Raw genomic sequence first — 19,339 nt, forward strand, 5'->3', positions numbered from 1 at the left:
TTTTTACAGTAAAGGGTTTGGTAAGGATGGTTTTTACAGTAATAGGTTTGGTAAGGATGGTTTTTACAGTAATAGGGTTTGGTAAGGATGGTTTTTACAGTAATAGGGTTTGGTAAGGATGGTTTTTACAGTAATAGGGTTTGGTAAGGATGGTTTTTACAGTAATAGGGTTTGGTAAGGATGGTTTTTACAGTAATAGGGTTTGGTAAGGATGGTTTTTACAGTAATAGGGTTTGGTAAGGATGGTTTTTACAGTAATAGGGTTTGGTAAGGATGGTTTTTACAGTCATATGTTTTTGGTAAGGATGGTTTTTACAGTAATAGGTTTGGTAAGGATGGTTTTTACAGTAATTGGTTTGGTAAGGATGGTTTTTACAGTAATAGGGTTTGGTAAGGATGGTTTTTACAGTAATATGTTTTTGGTAAGGATTGTTTTTACAGTAATAGGTTTGGTAAGGATGTTTTTTTACAGTAGCTGGTGAAGCAGTTAGTGAATCTCATTAGCTTTTAGATGACATTTGATATCCATAGTATGGCGTGGCTAGTGGCTAGTAGCTAGTGCTCTGTAAGGAAGGAAACCACAGCCCCAGTCAATACAATACAGTCCAGGCTTTTGTGTGTTCTTGGTGTGGTGTTTCATCGTTGTATTTTTATTCAAACATGCTTTTGGCCTTGAGATGGAGAGCTTGATGTAGAGTCAATAGATTGAATAGTGCTTTTGACTGACAATACATGTAGTGTTGTATGCAGTAGAGCACTAACCTCATTCAGGAAGATGGGTGACAGTGTTGAATTGAGGATTCTGATAGGTCTCACTGACTGCTAATGCTTTGCTTGAAGCTCGATGGCATATTGAGCATCTGGCTTGGTGTTAGATCTTATTATTTTAGCTGAGCCCCTCCAGTCACTCTGTATGCCCATACTGCCATATATTTTGCGTTCTCCTTCTTCTTTTTTGCGTGTCTTTCTGCATGCAGGGCTGCTTCTGTCTTCTCTTTCTGGTGCCCTTCTTACTCTCAGTTAATGTTTCACTTTGTGTTTCAGATTCATTTCAAGCTGCTTCTTCTGTCCTCTGTTATCTGTCGTCTGTCTTCTGTCTTTTTCTATATTCTTTCCGCTTCTCTCCATCTTTCTTACCTCCCTGTCCCTGCTCTATCCCCACTTCCTGTCCTGCCCCCCTGTTTCCTGTGCCCCGCCTGACAGACCTATTCAATTTTAAGAATAATAACAATAATCGCTAATCTGTCAATCAAAATTATGATCTCTCCACAGTGACGAATGCCATGACGGGGATGAGCCCCTCCCCCTCTTTGTCCGCCCTGTCCAGTCGAGCCGGTTCTATCGCCAGCCTCCACGACCGCATCATGATCAGCCCTGGCAGCGAGCAGGCCATCGAGAGACTCAAGGTGAACTGAACACTGATTGGTTGATTAATTGATTGATTAATTGACTGATCGATTGATTCATTGATTACAGTCAGACATAATACCCCTCGCCCCACATATTGAACATAGACTCTGGGGGGGGGGGGGGGGTTGACACCCCCTCAGATATGAATGATTTTGTGATTTCATCAGGAAACAGAGAAAATCATCGCAGAGCTCAATGAGACCTGGGAGGAGAAACTTCGCAGAACCGAAGCCATCAGAATGGAAAGGTGAGTTCCTTCAGCTTCTGCATCTCTACTTACAGTATAGACATGCCTTCAGATAGTAAAGAAAGACACCTACAGTATCCGGCTCCAAGGACCATGAAGATTAGGAGACTGTTGAAAGGCCCCTACAGTATCCGGCTCCAAGGACCATGAAGATTAGGAGACCGTTGAAAGGCCCCTACAGTATCCGGCTCCAAGGACCATGAAGATTAGGAGACCGTTGAAAGGCCCCTACAGTATCTTGAAGATTAGGAGACCGTTGAAAGGCCCCTACAGTATCTTGAAGATTTGGAGACCGTTGAAAGGCCCCTACAGTATCTTGAAGATTAGGAGACCGTTGAAAGGCCCCTACAGTATCTGGCTCCAAGGACCATGAAGATTAGGAGACCGTTGAAAGGCCCCTACAGTATCCGGCTCCAAGGACCATGAAGATTAGGAGACCGTTGAAAGGCCCCTACAGTATCCGGCTCCAAGGACCATGAAGATTAGGAGACCGTTGTAAAACTTTTAATGAATCTGGCGAAGAAGCATTTTGGAATTAAACATTTTTTGACAGTACAGTGAGAAATGTAGAGAAAGGGGGGGGGCAGATAGCACAGTCATAGACAGAGCAGTGGTCATAGACAGAACCCCCCCCTCGTCAGGGGGCATGTGGTCCAGAGTCAGAAGCGATACATTGGATGACATCACAACTCTCTGTTCTCTTCCACAGAGAGGCGCTGCTGGCTGAGATGGGTGTGGCCATGAGGGAAGATGGAGGAACTGTGGGAGTTTTCTCCCCCAAGAAGGTAAGACAGCTACACATCACAGAATACATGTTTTTTTAAATATATATTTTTTTACCTTTATTTAACTAGGCAAGTCAGTTAAGAACAAATTCTTATTTTCAATGACGGCCTAGGAACAGTGGGTTAACTGCCTGTTCAGGGGCAGAACGACAGATTGTCAGCTCGGGGGTTTGAACTTGCAGCGCTCTAACAGCTAGTCCAGCACTCTAACCACTAGGTTACCCTGCCGCCCCGTGTCACATGTCTTCAACATTAATAGTATGAACTCGAATTGTGTAATCAACAAATGTACCAGTAACCATGGATGAGGGTGAACAGGAGAACAAGCAATGTTTTATTTGATGCTTTCTATCAGGTATCAAGGGTTAGACCCAGAAGCAGACCGTGTCGAAGTAACAATGTTTATTACAGCAACTGGGGCGAAGGTACAGGACGGCAGGCAGAGTGGTCAGGTGGGCGGGTACAGGGTTAGGACAATCAAGTGTCAAAAACCATGTGCTTGAGAAAAGAGAGACTGGGGGAAAAACTGGAGCTGACACAAAAAAACGCGGGTTGACTTGACAAACAAGACGAACTGGCAACAGACAAACAGAGAACACGGGTATAAATACACCGGGGATAATGGGGATGATGGGCGACACCTGGAGGGGGGGTGGAGACAATCACAAGGACAGGTGAAACAGATCAAGGTGTGACACATTCATGTTGATTTACTTCCAAGCCCTCGACATCACAGCAGAGCAGAAAGCCTGAGGCTGTGTTCATAGACACAGTAGGGCTGTTTTCACCCAATGAGGTTGGTCCCTCTGCAGTGTCTCCTACACACTCCTCTCCTCTCTGGAGTCTCCTACACACTCATCTCCTCTCTGGAGTCTCCTACACACTCATCTCCTCTCTGGAGTCTCCTAGATACTACTCCTCTCTGGAGTCTCCTACACACTCTCTCCTCTCTGGAGTCTCCGACACACTCCTCTCTGGAGTCTCCTACACACTCTCTCCTCTCTGGAGTCTCCTAGATACTACTCCTCTCTGGAGTCTCCTACACACTCTCTCCTCTCTGGAGTCTCCGACACACTCCTCTCTGGAGTCTCCTACACACTCTCTCCTCTCTGGAGTCTCCTACACACTTCTCTCCTCTCTGGAGTCTCCTACACACTTCTCTCCTCTCTGGAGTCTCCTACACACTTCTCTCCTCTCTGGAGTCTCCTACACACTTCTCTCCTCTCTGGAGTCTCCTACACACTTCTCTCCTCTCTGGAGTCTCCTAGATACTCCTCTCCTCTCTGGAGTCTCCTACACACACCGCTCTGGAGTCTCCTACACACTTCTCTCCTCTCTGTAGTCTCCGAGATACTATTCTCCTCTCTGGAGTCTCCTAGATACTCCTCTCCTCTCTGGAGTATCCTACACACTCCTCTCTTCTCTGGAGTCTCCTACACACTCCTCTCCTCTCTGGAGTCTCCTAAACACTCCTCTCCTCTCTGGAGTCTCCTAGATACTCCTCTCCTCTCTGGAGTCTCCTATACACTCCTCTCCTCTCTGGAGTCTCCTACACACGCCTCTCCTCTCTGGAGTCTCCTACACACGCCTCTCCTCTCTGGAGTCTCCTACACACGCCTCTCCTCTCTGGAGTCTCCTACACACTCCTCTCCTCTCTGGAGTCTCCTACACACTCCTCTCCTCTCTGGAGTCTCCTAGATACTCCTCTCCTCTCTGGTGTCTCCTACACACTCATCTGGAGTCTCCTACACACTCCTCTCCTCTCTGGAGTCTCCTACACACTCCGTCTCTGAGTGCCTCAGTAGACTGTAACCTTTACAGATTCTTCTGCTTCAGCTCTCCTCTTTCTCAAAGAGAGCATCTATCAACACAGAGCATTTGTCAGCCCATATTAAAATATTGGAAATGTGCATAATGTATGTGCCTTGAGAAAGTATTCAAACTTGACTAACGCCAAACTTTACTGTGTTTAAAAGCCTGAATTCAAAATGGATTAAATAGATGTTCTTCCCTCACTCATCGACACACAATACCCCATAATGAAAAAAAAGTGAATTTGTGTTTTAAGAGGCATTAGAGTCAAGGTAGGCAAGGGTCAAAACCGGGAGCACTAGCAAAACAGAGAAAATGAAAAACCAGGAAAACATGCTGGTTGACTTGACAAAACAAGATGAACTGGCAACAGACAAACAGGGATCACAGGAATAGATACCCAGGGGATAATGGGGAAAACAGGCGACACAGGTGAAACAGATCAGGGTGTGACAGTTGAAGCACCAATTAACGCCTTGGGTATGACGCTACAAGATTGGCACACCTGTATTTGGGGAGTTTCTCCCAATTTTCTCTGCAAATCCTCTCAAGCTCTGTCAGGTTGGATGGGGAGTGTCGCTGTACCGCTATTTTCAGGTCTCTCCAGAGATGTTCGATGGGGTTGAAGTCCGGGCTCTGGCTGGGACACTCAAGGACATTCAGAGACTTGTCCCGAAGCCCCTCCTGTGTTGTCATGGCTGTGTGCTTAGGGTTGTTGTCCTGTTGGAAGGTGAACCTTCACCCTAGTCTGAGGTCCTGAGCGCTCTGGAGCAGGTTTTCAGAGGAGAGGAGAAGAGAGCCTGTCAGAGGAGTGGAGAAGAGGAGAGAGGCTGTCAGAGGAGAGGAGAAGAGAGGCTGTCAGAGGAGAGGAGAAGAGAGGCTATCAGAGGAGAGGAGAAGAGAGGCTGTCAGAGGAGAAGAGAGGCTGTCAGAGGAGAGGAGAGGAGAAGAGGCTAGGAGAGGAGAAGAGAAGAGAGGCTGTCAGAGGAGAGGAGAAGAGAGGCTGTCAGAGGAGAGGAGAAGAGAGGCTGTCAGAGGAGAAGAGAGGCTGTCGGAGGAGAGGAGAAGAGAGGCTGTCGGAGGAGAGGAGAAGAGAGGCTGTCGGAGGAGAGGAGAAGAGAGGCTGTCGGAGGAGAGGAGAAGAGAGGCTGTCGGAGGAGAGGAGAAGAGAGGCTGTCGGAGTAGAGGAGAAGAGAGGCTGTCGGAGGAGAGGAGAAGAGAGGCTGTCGGAGGAGAGGAGAAGAGAGGCTGTCGGAGGAGAGGAGAAGAGAGGCTGTCGGAGGAGAGGAGAAGAGAGGCTGTCAGAGGAGAGCCTAGTCTGAGGTCCTGAGTGCTCTGGAGCAGGTTTTCACCGAGGATCTCTGAGTACTTTGCTCCGTTCATTTTTCCCTCGATCCAGACAAGTCTCCCAGTCCCTGCCAATGAAATCCCTGGAAATTCCCGGAACTAAAAAATGTCCCTGTTCTTCCATGGTCAGCATACTCCCCAGACATGTCACCTAACAGCATGTTCCAGTTCCTGCCAATGTCCAGCAACTTTGCGTAGCCATTGAATCAGGCCACAATAAACCGCCTTATCAACTCTATGCGAAGGAGATGTATTTGCGCTACGTGAGACAAATGCTGTTCACACCAGATACTAACTGGTTTTCTGATCCACACTTAAGGTTTTTGTGACAAACAGATTCATATCTGTATTCCCAGTCATGTGAAATCCATAGATTAAGGCCTCGTGAATTTATTTCAATTGACTGATTTCCTTATATGAACTGTAACTCAGCAAAATCTTTGAAATTGTTGCATGTTGAGTTCAGTGATACATTAGTCTCTGTAGCCCTATTTGGAACCTGCCTGCTATGTATAGATTTACAGCAGCTGTAAAGATCAACCAACTGTTTCCTTTTTAATTTGGTCTCCTAATGTAAATAGGACTTTGATTAATTTAGTCTTCCCCTTTTTAATCTACTGCATTATTCATAGTAAATAAAGCCCTACTCACTGTGCTATCAAACAGCAGAGAGATGCAAGCTCAGAAAAGCAAACACATTATGTATGCGTTTGCTATATTTAGTCATATTTATAGCACTTCTGTTTGCTAGAAGAGCCATCTGTGTTTGATGGGTATAAGTAATGCTGTGGATCTCATAGAGACTGTCTGCATGTCTTAAAACTCGCCATCATCTACTGTAGTGAATGTCTCGTTGTGTCCAAAATGCCATCGTAGTCTCTTTATAGTGCCCCTTTGGGCCTTGGGCAAAAATAGTGTACTATATAGGGAATAGAGTTCTGTTTAGGACACTCTGTGTTTATCTACCTGCAACAGATCTATGCTTTGTGTTTATCTACCTGTAGCAGATCTATGCTCTGTGTTTATCTACCTGTAGCAGATCTATGCTCTGTGTTTATCTACCTGTAGCAGATCTATGCTCTGTGTTTATCTACCTGTAGCAGATCTATGCTCTGTGTTTATCTAACTGTAGCAGATCTATGCTCTGTGTTTATCTACCTGTAGCAGATCTATGCTCTGTGTTTATCTACCTGTAGCAGATCTATGCTTTGTGTGTATTTATGCTCTGTGATTATCTACCTGTAGCAGATCTAGGCTTTGTGTTTATCTACCTGTAGCAGATCTATGCTCTGTGTTTATCTACCTGTAGCAGATATATGCTCTGTGTGTATCAACCTGTAGCATATCTATGCTCTGTGTGTATCTACCTGTAGCAGATCTATGCTTTGTGTTTATCTACCTGTAGCAGATCTATGCTCTGTGTTTATCTACCTGCAGCAGATCTATGCTCTGTGTTTATCTACCTGTAGCAGATCTATGCTCTGTGTTTATCTACCTGTAGCAGATCTATGCTTTGTGTGTATTTATGCTCTGTGATTATCTACCTGTAGCAGATCTATGCTTTGTGTTTATCTACCTGTAGCAGATCTATGCTCTGTGTTTATCTACCTGTAGCAGATCTATGCTCTGTGTTTATCTACCTGCAGCAGATCTATGCTCTGTGTTTATCTACCTGCAGCAGATCTATGCTCTGTGTTTATCTACCTGTAGCAGATCTATGCTTTGTGTTTATCTACCTGCAGCAGATCTATGCTTTGTGTTTATCTACCTGTAGCAGATCTATGCTTTGTGTTTATCTACCTGTAGCAGATCTATGCTCTGTGTTTATCTACCTGTAGCAGATCTATGCTCTGTGTTTATCTACCTGTAGCAGATCTATGCTCTGTGTTTATCTATGCTCTGTGTTTATCTACCTGCAGCAGATCTATGCTCTGTGTTTATCTACCTGCAGCAGATCTATGCTTTGTGTTTATCTACCTGTAGCAGATCTATGCTCTGTGTTTATCTACCTGCAGCAGATCTATGCTCTGTGTTTATCTACCTGCAGCAGATCTATGCTCTGTGTTTATCTACCTGCAGCAGATCTATGCTTTGTGTGTATCTACCTGCAGCAGATCTATGCTCTGTGTTTATCTACCTGCAGCAGATCTATGCTCTGTGTTTATCTACCTGCAGCAGATCTATGCTTTGTGTGTATCTACCTGTAGCAGATCTATGCTCTGTGTTTATCTACCTGCAGCAGATCTATGCTCTGTGTTTATCTACCTGTAGCAGATCTATGCTTTGTGTGTATCTACCTGTAGCAGATCTATGCTCTGTGTTTATCTACCTGTAGCAGATCTATGCTCTGTGTTTATCTACCTGCAGCAGATCTATGCTCTGTGTTTATCTACCTGTAGCAGATCTATGCTCTGTGTTTATCTACCTGCAGCAGATCTATGCTCTGTGTTTATCTACCTGCAGTAGATCTATGCTCTGTGTTTATCTACCTGCAGCAGATCTATGCTCTGTGTTTATCTACCTGTAGCAGATCTATGCTCTGTGTTTATCTACCTGCAGCAGATCTATGCTCTGTGTTTATCTACCTGCAGCAGATCTATGCTCTGTGTTTATCTACCTGCAGCAGATCTATGCTCTGTGTTTATCTACCTGTAGCAGATCTATGCTCTGTGTTTATCTACCTGCAGCAGATCTATGCTCTGTGTTTATCTACCTGTAGCAGATCTATGCTCTGTGTTTATCTACCTGCAGCAGATCTATGCTCTGTGTTTATCTACCTGCAGCAGATCTATGCTCTGTGTTTATCTACCTGCAGCAGATCTATGCTCTGTGTTTATCTACCTGTAGCAGATCTATGCTTTGTGTTTATCTACCTGCAGCAGATCTATGCTCTGTGTTTATCTACCTGTAGCAGATCTATGCTCTGTGTTTATCTACCTGTTGCAGATCTATGCTCTGTGTTTATCTACCTGCAGCAGATCTATGCTCTGTGTTTATCTACCTGTTGCAGATCTATGCTCTGTGTTTATCTACCTGCAGCAGATCTATGCTCTGTGTTTATCTACCTGCAGCAGATCTATGCTCTGTGTTTATCTACCTGTAGCAGATCTATGCTCTGTGTTTATCTACCTGCAGCAGATCTATGCTCTGTGTTTATCTACCTGCAGCAGATCTATGCTCTGTGTTTATCTACCTGCAGCAGATCTATGCTTTGTGTTTATCTACCTGTAGCAGATCTATGCTCTGTGTTTATCTATGCTCTGTGTTTATCTACCTGTAGCAGATCTATGCTCTGTGTTTATCTACCTGTAGCAGATCTATGCTCTGTGTGTATCTACCTGCAGCAGATCTATGCTCTGTGTTTATCTACCTGCAGCAGATCTATGCTCTGTGTTTATCTACCTGCAGCAGATCTATGCTCTGTGTTTATCTACCTGCAGCAGATCTATGCTCTGTGTTTATCTACCTGCAGCAGATCTATGCTTTGTGTTTATCTACCTGCAGCAGATCTATGCTCTGTGTTTATCTACCTGCAGCAGATCTATGCTCTGTGTTTATCTACCTGTAGCAGATCTATGCTCTGTGTTTATCTACCTGTAGCAGATCTATGCTCTGTGTGTATCTACCTGCAGCAGATCTATGCTCTGTGTTTATCTACCTGCAGCAGATCTATGCTCTGTGTTTATCTACCTGCAGCAGATCTATGCTCTGTGTTTATCTACCTGCAGCAGATCTATGCTCTGTGTTTATCTACCTGTAGCAGATCTATGCTCTGTGTGTATCTACCTGCAGCAGATCTATGCTTTGTGTTTATCTACCTGTAGCAGATCTATGCTCTGTGTTTATCTACCTGCAGCAGATCTATGCTCTGTGTTTATCTACCTGTTGCAGATCTATGCTCTGTGTTTATCTACCTGTTGCAGATCTATGCTCTGTGTTTATCTACCTGTAGCAGATCTATGCTTTGTGTTTATCTACCTGTAGCAGATCTATGCTTTGTGTTTATCTACCTGCAGCAGATCTATGCTCTGTGTTTATCTACCTGTAGCAGATCTATGCTCTGTGTTTATCTACCTGTAGCAGATCTATGCTCTGTGTTTATCTACCTGTAGCAGATCTATGCTTTGTGTTTATCTACCTGTAGCAGATCTATGCTCTGTGTTTATCTACCTGCAGCAGATCTATGCTCTGTGTTTATCTACCTGCAGCAGATCTATGTTCTGTGTTTATCTACCTGTAGCAGATCTATGCTCTGTGTTTATCTACCTGTAGCAGATCTATGCTCTGTGTTTATCTACCTGCAGCAGATCTATGCTCTGTGTTTATCTACCTGTAGCAGATCTATGCTCTGTGTTTATCTACCTGTAGCAGATCTATGCTCTGTGTGTATCTACCTGTAGCAGATCTATGCTCTGTGTGTATCTACCTGTAGCAGATCTATGCTCTGTGTTTATCTACCTGCAGCATATCTATGCATGAGTATCTTTTTATTCAATTAAAATGTGATGTTGTAATAAGTGACTGAATATATTGATCTGAAATGAGGTTGAACAGATTATATGGCCTGTATTTAATTCATTAGACAACATATACATTTACTCTAGAATGAACCCATATGAACCTATATGAACCCATATGAACTCATATGAATATATATGAACCCATATGAATCTATATGAACCAATATGAATCTATACGAATCCATATGAATCTATACGAATCCATATGAATCTATACGAATCCATATGAATCTATATGAACCCATATGGATCTATGTGAACCCATATTAATCTATATGAACCTATGTGAATCTATATGAACCCATATGAACCCATGTGAATCTATATGAACCCACGTGAACCCATATGAACTCATATGAACCCATATGAATCTATATGAACCCATATGAACCCATATGAACCTATATGAACTCATATGAACCTATATGAACTCATGAACCCATATGAACATATATGATATCATATGAACCCTTCCTGCTGTAGACTCCTCACCTGGTGAACCTTAACGAGGACCCCCTGATGTCAGAGTGTCTGCTGTACTACATCAAAGATGGCATCACCAGGTAAGAGAACAAAGAGAGAACATAGACATATTAACCAGGTAAGAGAGAACATAGAGAGAACAGAGAGAACATAGAGATATTAACCAGGTAAGAGAGAACATAGAGAGAACATAGAGATAATGACCAGGTAAGAGAGAACATAGAGATAACATAGTTATTCACCAGGTAAGAGAGAACATAGAGAGAACATAGAGATAATGACCAGGTAAGAGAGAACACAAAGAGAACATAGAGAGAACATAGAGAGAACATAGAGATATTGACCAGGTAAGAGAGAACATAGAGATAACATAGTTATTCACCAGGTAAGAGAGAACATAGAGATTATGACCAGGTAAGAGAGAACATAAAGAGAACATAGAGAGAACATAGAGATATTGACCAGGTAAGAGAGAACATAGAGATAACATAGAGAGAACATAGAGATATTGACCAGGTAAGAGAGAACATAAAGAGAACATAGAGAGAACATAGAGATATTGACCAGGTAAGAGAACATTCATCCAGCAGAGAAATGTATACCTTATCAAGAACGAAGTGTTCATAAAAAAAACGTCTATAAATCTATATCTATATATATCTATTGTCACATATACTGGATCGGTGCAGTGGAATGAGTTGTTTTACAGGACCACCCATAGTAGTGCTGCACTCCTGGATCCATCAAGGTTAACTTGATGGATACTCCATTACTCAAGGGCACTTCGACATATTTTTCACCTTGTCGGCTCGGGTATTCGAACCAGCGACCTTTCGGGTTTACTGGCCCAACGTTCCATATACATTGGTGACGCAGAAAAAGCACCTTACTCCTTCCGTTTAGTTGCCTGCTAATCACGTGGTTGCCCCTCTTTCCAACGCCGTCCCAACGCCTGTCTCCTCTTTCCCAGGGTCGGTCGCGTGGACGCCAGCAGCAGACAGGACATTGTGCTCAGTGGTCACTTCATCAAGGACGAACACGGCACCTTCACGTCTACCACGGGACCCATGGGAGAAAGTGAGATACTACACTCTTGTGACTTACTACCCTTAGTATTTACTACCCTGCTACCCTATTGTGACTGATAGATTACCCGCTACCCTGATACCCTATTGTGACTGATAGAGTACCTGCTACCCTATTGTGATTGATACTTGCTTCCCTATTGTCACCCTGTTGTCACCAACTACCCTACTACCATGTTGTGACTGACATCCAACTACCCTGTTGTGACTGACACCCTACTACCCTGTTGTGACTGACATCCTACTACTCTGTTGTGACTGACACCCTACTACTCTGTTGTGACTGACATCCTACTACCCTGTTGTGACTGACACCCTACTACCCTGTTGTGACTGACACCCTACTACCCTGTTGTGACTGACACCCTACTACCCTGTTGTGACTGACACCCTACTACCCTGTTGTGACTGACATCCTACTACCCTGTTGTGACTGCTACCCTACTACTCTGTTGTGACTGCTACCCTACTACTCTGTTGTTACTGCTACACTACAACCCTGTTGTTACTGCTACCCTACTACCCTGTTGTGACTGCTACCCTACTACCCTGTTGTGACTGACACCTTACTACCCTGTTGTGACTGCTACCCTACTACTCTGTTGTTACTGCTACACTACTACCCTGTTGTTACTGCTACCCTACTACCCTGTTGTGACTGCTACCCTACTACCCTGTTGTGACTGACACCCTACTACCCTGTTGTGACTGACATCCTACTACCCTGTTGTGACTGCTACCCTACTACTCTGTTGTTACTGCTACACTACTACCCTGTTGTTACTGCTACCCTACTAGCCTGTTGTGACTGACACCCTACTACCCTGTTGTGACAGCTACCCTACTACCCTGTTGTGACTGCTACCCTACTACCATGTTGTTACTGCTACCCTACTACCCTGTTGTGACTGCTACCCTACTACTCTGTTGTGACTGCTACCCTACTACTCTGTTGTTACTGCTACACTACTACCCTGTTGTTACTGCTACCCTACTACCCTGTTGTGACTGCTACCCTACTACCCTGTTGTGACTGACACCCTACTACCCTGTTGTGACTGACATCCTACTACCCTGTTGTGACTGCTACCCTACTACTCTGTTGTTACTGCTACACTACTACCCTGTTGTTACTGACATCCTACTACCATGTTGTGACTGCTACCCTACTACCCTGTTGTGACTGACACCCTACTACCCTGTTGTGACTGCTAATGATAAGAGGCTGCATGTTGCTGCTATTGTGGTTGGCATGGCAATTCTCCCGATGTCTTGAATCTCCACACCTTTTTCTCCGCGTGTGCACTTGTCCAATCCACCATCTTGGATTTAAAGGCATAGGATTGGTTTAAGAGTCCATGCTTTCAACCAAACCCATGGTTTTAAATCCATATGTGTACCCATCGAGGGGAAAGGATGGACTTTACATGCTAGAGATCAGAGAGAAAGGTTGCGATCAATTCCATGACAACTCTGGAAGTAAACTGAGATTTCAATGCTGTTTTTCTTCATTGTAAAAGCAATGACTGCAGCACTTGACTGAATTGAAGTGGAATTGACCCTATCCATTTCAGAGACCTTGTCGTTGTTGTGGTTGTTATGGATACTGCGCGCATCCCTCATGTCCGTCTCCCTTCTCCTCCAGTAGCGGTCACTCTGGAGCCCTGTGAGGGAGCTGAGACCTACGTCAACGGGAAGAGGGTCACAGAGGCTACAGTCCTCAAATCAGGTGGGTCAACTGTCTCTCTCTTTTCTCTCTCTCTTTTCTCTCTCTCTTTTCTCTCTCTGTCTCTCTCTCTCTCTCTGTCTCTCTCTTCTCTCTCTCTCTGTCTCTCTCTCTGTCTCTCTCTCTGTCTCTCTCTCTGTCTCTCTCTCTGTCTCTCTCTCTCTGTCTCTCTCTGTCTCTCTCTGTCTCTCTCTCTGTCTCTCTCTCTGTCTCTCTCTCTCTGTCTCTCTCTCTCTCTCTGTCTCTCTCTCTGTCTCTCTGTCACTCTGTCTTCTCTCTGTCTCTGTCTCTCTCTCTTCTCTCTCTCTCTGTCTCTCTCTCTCTGTCTCTCTTCTCTCTCTCTCTGTCTCTGTCTCTGTCTCTCTCTCTCTTCTCTCTGTCTCTCTCTTTAAGACATGGAGGGAGAGAGCCCCGTGCACCTCTCTGATTCAGAGGGGTTGCGTTAAATGCGGAAGCCAAATTTCAGTTGAAGACATTCAGTTGTCCAACTGACAAATCCCCCTTTCCCTTTCCTTTCTCTCTCTCTCTTTCTCTTCTCCTCCCCCATACTGTCCTAAAATGTCCCTTACACTTTCCTATTCCATTTATCCCGCTTATCACTTCTGTACAGACATTTCTACCTGTTTTTAATTTAATTTAATCTTTATTTTACTAGGCAAGTCAGTTAAGAACAAATTCTTATTTTCAATGACGGCCTGGGAACAGTGGGTTAACTGCCTGTTCAGGGGCAGAACGACCGATTTTGTACCTTGTCAGCTTGGGGATTTGAACTTGCAACCTTTCGGTAACTAGTCCAATGTTCTAACCACTAGGCTACACTGCCGCCCTGTCACTGAATGGTTTTGAATTTTCCTCTGTTGTGTCCCCAGGGAACCGCATTATCCTGGGTAAGAGCCACGTGTTCCGGTTCAACCACCCAGAGCAGGCGCGCCAGGAGCGGGAGAGGACGCCCTGCGCTGAGACCCCCGTGGAGCCGATGGACTGGGCCTTCGCACAGAGAGAACTGTTGGACAAACAGGGCATCGACATGAAGCAGGAGATGGACCAGAGGTGAGAGAACTAGAGAGGGGAGAGGAGAGAGGAGAGAGGAGAGGGGGAGATTTTAGGCTGGGTTTCTGTACAGCACTTTGAGATATCAGCTGATGTACGAAGAGCTATATAAATAAATTTGATTTGATTTGAGAGGGGGAGAGGAGGAGGGGAGATGAGAGGAGAAGAGGGGAGGGGGGAGGGATGAGGAGAGGTGAGGTGAGAGGGGTAGGAGAGAGAGGAGGAGGAGAGGGGGGAGGAGGGAGGAGAGAGGAGAGGAGGAGAGAGGGGAGGGGGGAGGGAGGAGAGAGGAGAGGGAGGAGAGAGGAGGGAGGAGGAGAGAGGAGAGGGGGGAGAGGAGAGGAGAGAGGAGAGGAGGAGGAGAGGAAAGAGGAGAGAGGAGAGAGGAGAGGACTAGAGGGAGGGTTCAGAGGTAAGCGTGAGAGAGGGTTTAGATAATGTCTGTGGTTGTGTCTGTGGTTGTGTCTTCAGGCTTCAGGAGTTGGAAGACCAGTATCGTAAAGAGAGGGAGGAAACCCATATCCTTCTAGAGCAGCAGAGGCTGGTGAGACCTATAAACAAATGGACAAAACCCCGGAAGGGACAAGATCAACAAAACATTCACATTTTGTCTTACAATATTGAATATTTTCTAGTAAAGCCTGATCATGTGACCATTTCCACAGGATTATGAGAGCAAGCTGGAAGCCCTTCAGAAACAGGTGGACCGTTATTACCCTGAGGTAATAGGAGAGGAAGAGGAGGAGCCTGAGGAGGAAGTTCTGTGGACAGAGAGGGAGACGGAGCTGGCCCTGTGGGGTTTCAGGAAGTGGTGCTGTTACCAGTTCACTTCCCTTAGAGACCAGCTGTGGGGAAACGCCATCTTCCTCAAGGAGGCTAACGCCATCAGCGTGGAACTCAAGAAGAAGGTCTGAGAACGTTCAGCATGTCCCTGTATCACCACGGAAAGTGTTGTGGCATGGCTATCATTAATGTGATGACTGCTATCTATCACATAATTACCTACTATGTTTAGTTATTACTTTATTAAATTAATCATGTAACAATTAATCCATTAGTAATTTGGGGCACCACGGGAAAAGTTTATTTAATGAGTTACCGTTCCCCGAATTAACTCAATAATACATATATTTATCGATATCATACCAGTCATCAATCATTTCCTCATATCAGTTTCATTCTGAACGTCGTTGACTCCGTAAATCTGCATGAACCCTAGCCTAAGTGATGAATCGAGCGATACACAAGCGATACACAAATTGGCTTAATTTTTTATTTCCTAACTAACTAAATAATCACACAGAAATACATACACACACACACACATTGTGTAGGTTATCGATTACTAACATAATACATATGAAAAGTCCCTAGTGGACTAACCCGATATGACAGCTTGTTACACAAAATGGAAAGGGGGTGGGGAAAGATAAAGAGCGGGAGAGACAAAGAGAGTGGACTTATCGTACATACATTTGGAAACTACGCTCACCATAAATATGAATATTTAGCACCCTAACAATCGCTCATTCGGATTAGAAATGCAACCTATATTTCCGTGTAGATGTCTTTCTCTGTCGTCTATCTGTTGAAACCACTCTATTTGTCTACGGCGAGTAGTTCGATGTAAGTCTCTGGTTGTATACCAGAGGTCACAATATCCTTCTTAGCTGTAGGCTTCTTTTGTTCTTGCGTGTTCATTAGAATGGATACATCAGAGGTGTACCACACCGTGGTGAGAGGGTTCTGTCCTTCCCTCCCTTCTTGGTCAATAGTTCTAGACTACTTCACAATACCCAGCTGTAGACTGAGAATGTTTGGTCTAGTCTTTACCTCCGTCCCTCGTTGAGAGTTTCAGAGGGTCGTACCATTTTCTGGTGTTGTAGTTTTAATCATTTCAATGTTTGGACCACATCCTCACGTCCTCACGTTCTCTAGTCTCACAATTGTCAGCCGTGTCTCAACGGTTGATTATTCAGGGTACGGCGAGGACCACTTTACGCACCCGCAGCAACCCGGCTTTTCTCTAGTTTTCATTGGTTCCCACCATTTCGTAAAGTTCAGCACACGTTTGGTTTAATGTACAGTTTGTTAGCGAGTCCTCTTAAGCACTCTGGTCAAAGGGGCATTCCGTCACGCCGTCACAATGTCTGCGTTCACGTGGGCATTGTTACTGATTTGGCATAGGTTTATATGAAAAGCCATTATCTCATTTAGAAGGCTTAAAATCACATTGCTATCTTCACAAAAGTATTTTCATACTTAATCATATATTTTATTCAACATTTAGATGCAATCCTTACAACTAGAATGTGTACAACCTCAGAGATACAGTTATTTAGTTATACCATCCTTTAATGATATCACAAAATAATAAACTTTTGACAGGATTGTTATTTAAATTCCCACCGACCATTTCCCACATTCTTTATGTTAGCAATATTTTTTCATTATCCACTTTTGTATGTTGGAGTTTTTGGGGGCAATGTCTCTCTGTGTAAACAAAGGATTTTCAGCCTTCCATTTCTGCAGAGTGGGGGATAGTTTCTGCAAGGTATTTAAGTCATAAAACAGGCCAAACTCCACCCCTCTCCTCTCCTGTGGGAGAGGGGGGAGGGGTTTGGCTATCCTCAAACATTTGCCTAGCTGATGGGTCCTTTTGATCCTCACCAAGGAGAGAGAGTCATGTCCCAGATCTGGGTTCATAAAGTTTCATCTTGGAGTGCTTGATTGAGCCTGTCTAAAGTGGGTGGGGTCTGCATTTGGGTGGGGTCTGCATTTTTGAGACATTGGTTCTATTGTACCGGTCTGCATTTTTAGAGACATTGGTTCTATTGTACCGGGTAAGCTCAATTGAACACTGCTGAAATTTTTGAAAGAAAGCAATACTATTTGAACCCAGGTCTGACCCCCCCCTAGGTCCAGTTCCAGTTTGTGCTGCTGACCGACACCCTGTACTCCCCCCTGCCCACTGACCTGCTGCCCCCTGAGGCAGCCAAGGACAGAGCGACCCGCCCGTTCCCCAGGACCATCGTAGCTGTGGAGGTTCAGGACCAGAAGAATGGGGCCACCCACTGCTGGACCCTGGAGAAGCTCAGGTACTGTAGAAAATAACCAGCACTAGGCCAGATCCCAGGCACAACTAATGATGTACTATACGTAACAGTACATGTGGGTCCAGTTGTACATTATCATGAGATCATTTCATCTAAAACAGATCTCTCAGATTTATCTAGATATATTACTATATGTATTCCTCTCTCTCTCTCTCTCTCTCCCTCTCTCCCTCCCTCTCTATTTCTCTCCCCCTCTATTCCCCTCTCTCTCTCTCTCTCTCTCTATTCCTCTCTCTCTCTCTCTCTCTCTCTCTCTCTATTTCTCTCCCCCTCTATTCCCCTCTCTCTCTCTCTCTATTCCTCTCTATCTCTCTCTCTCTCTCTCCCTCTCTATTCCTCTCTATCTCTCTCTCTCTCTCTCTCTCCCTCCCTCTCTATTCCCCTCTCTCCCTCTCTCTCTCTCTCTCTCTCTCTATTCCTCTCTATCTCTCCCTCTTTCTCTCTCTCCCTCTCTCTACCCCTATATCCCTCTCTCTCTCTCTCTCTCTCACTTGCTAATATTATGGCTATATACAGTGTTGTAACAATGCAAATAGTTCAAGTACATAAGGGAAAATAAATAAATATGCGCTGTATTTACATTGGTGTTTGTTCTTCACTAGTTTCCCTTTTCTTGTGGCAACAAGACACACATCTTGCTGTTGTGATGGCACTCACTCTCTCTATCAACCTCTCTCTCTCCCCCTCTCTCTCCCCCCTCTCTCTCTCTCTCTCTCTCTCTCTCTCTCTCTCCCTCTCCCTCTCCCTCTCTCTCTCTTTCTCTCTCCTCTCTCTCTCTCTCTCTCTCTCTCTACCTCTGTGTGTCTCTCTCTCCTCTCTCTCTCTCTCTCTCTCTCTCTCCTCTCTCTCTCTCTCTCTCTCCCTCTCCCTCTCCCTCTCTACCTCTATACTCTATTCTGATGTTGTCCTGTGTTGCTCTCTGGTGCCCCCTGCAGGCAGCGCCTGGACCTGATGAGAGAGATGTATGACAGAGCAGCGGAGGTTCCCAGCAGCACCATAGAAGACTGTGAGAACGTCATGACTGGAGGAGACCCCTTCTACGACCGCTTCCCCTGGTTCCGTCTGGTCGGCAGGTACAGCACATGACAGCATGGTCAGACAGCATGGCCAGACAGCATGGCCAGACAGCATGGTCAGACAGCATGGCCAGACAGCATGGCCAGACAGCATGGCCAGACAGCATGGTCAGACAGCATGATCAGACAGCATGGCCAGACAGCATGGTCAGACATCATGGTCAGACAGCATGGTCAGACAGCATGGTCAGACAGCATGGTCAGACAGCATGGTCAGACAGCATGGCCAGACAGCATGGCCAGACAGCATGGTCAGACAGCATGGCCAGACAGCATGGCCAGACAGCATGGCCAGACAGCATGGCCAGACAGCATGGTCAGACAGCATGGTCAGACAGCATGGCCAGACAGCATGGTCAGACAGCATGGCCAGACAGCATGGTCAGACAGCATGGTCAGACAGCATGGTCAGACAGCATGGCCAGACAGCATGGCCAGACAGCATGGCCAGACAGCATGGTCAGACAGCATGGCCAGACAGAATGTTGTTAAGGACCACAGATGGGATAAAAGACAGTCAGGATAATTAGAAAGGAATCACGGACCCCAGTCCCCAGGCACACTGCCAAATTAATTGAAAATCCCACTTAGCTATAATAAGGTTCATTTGAGAGACAGAGACGTGTGGTGAGAGAGGAGGCAGGCGCATAGTAATGGCTGGAAAGGAATACATGGAATGGTA

At 45.1% G+C, this 19,339-nt stretch overlaps 1 protein-coding gene across 1 annotated transcript in view; it reads left to right on the forward strand.

Moving 5' to 3' along the window:
* The window catches only part of kif1aa (kinesin family member 1Aa), a 196,828-nt gene that overhangs the window by 77,178 nt on the left and 100,311 nt on the right, over positions 1-19,339 (forward strand). The window contains exons 13-23 of the mRNA XM_064936187.1: positions 1,273-1,406; positions 1,578-1,657; positions 2,367-2,442; positions 10,605-10,684; positions 11,575-11,681; positions 13,335-13,418; positions 14,285-14,465; positions 14,937-15,009; positions 15,131-15,373; positions 17,385-17,563; positions 18,517-18,654. Of these exons, the coding sequence (XP_064792259.1) occupies positions 1,273-1,406; positions 1,578-1,657; positions 2,367-2,442; positions 10,605-10,684; positions 11,575-11,681; positions 13,335-13,418; positions 14,285-14,465; positions 14,937-15,009; positions 15,131-15,373; positions 17,385-17,563; positions 18,517-18,654 (1,375 nt within the window). The remainder of the gene's footprint in view (positions 1-1,272; positions 1,407-1,577; positions 1,658-2,366; positions 2,443-10,604; positions 10,685-11,574; positions 11,682-13,334; positions 13,419-14,284; positions 14,466-14,936; positions 15,010-15,130; positions 15,374-17,384; positions 17,564-18,516; positions 18,655-19,339) is intronic.

This window comes from Oncorhynchus masou, chromosome 24, assembly GCF_036934945.1.
Source record: "Oncorhynchus masou masou isolate Uvic2021 chromosome 24, UVic_Omas_1.1, whole genome shotgun sequence".
Classification (NCBI taxonomy): domain Eukaryota; kingdom Metazoa; phylum Chordata; class Actinopteri; order Salmoniformes; family Salmonidae; genus Oncorhynchus; species Oncorhynchus masou.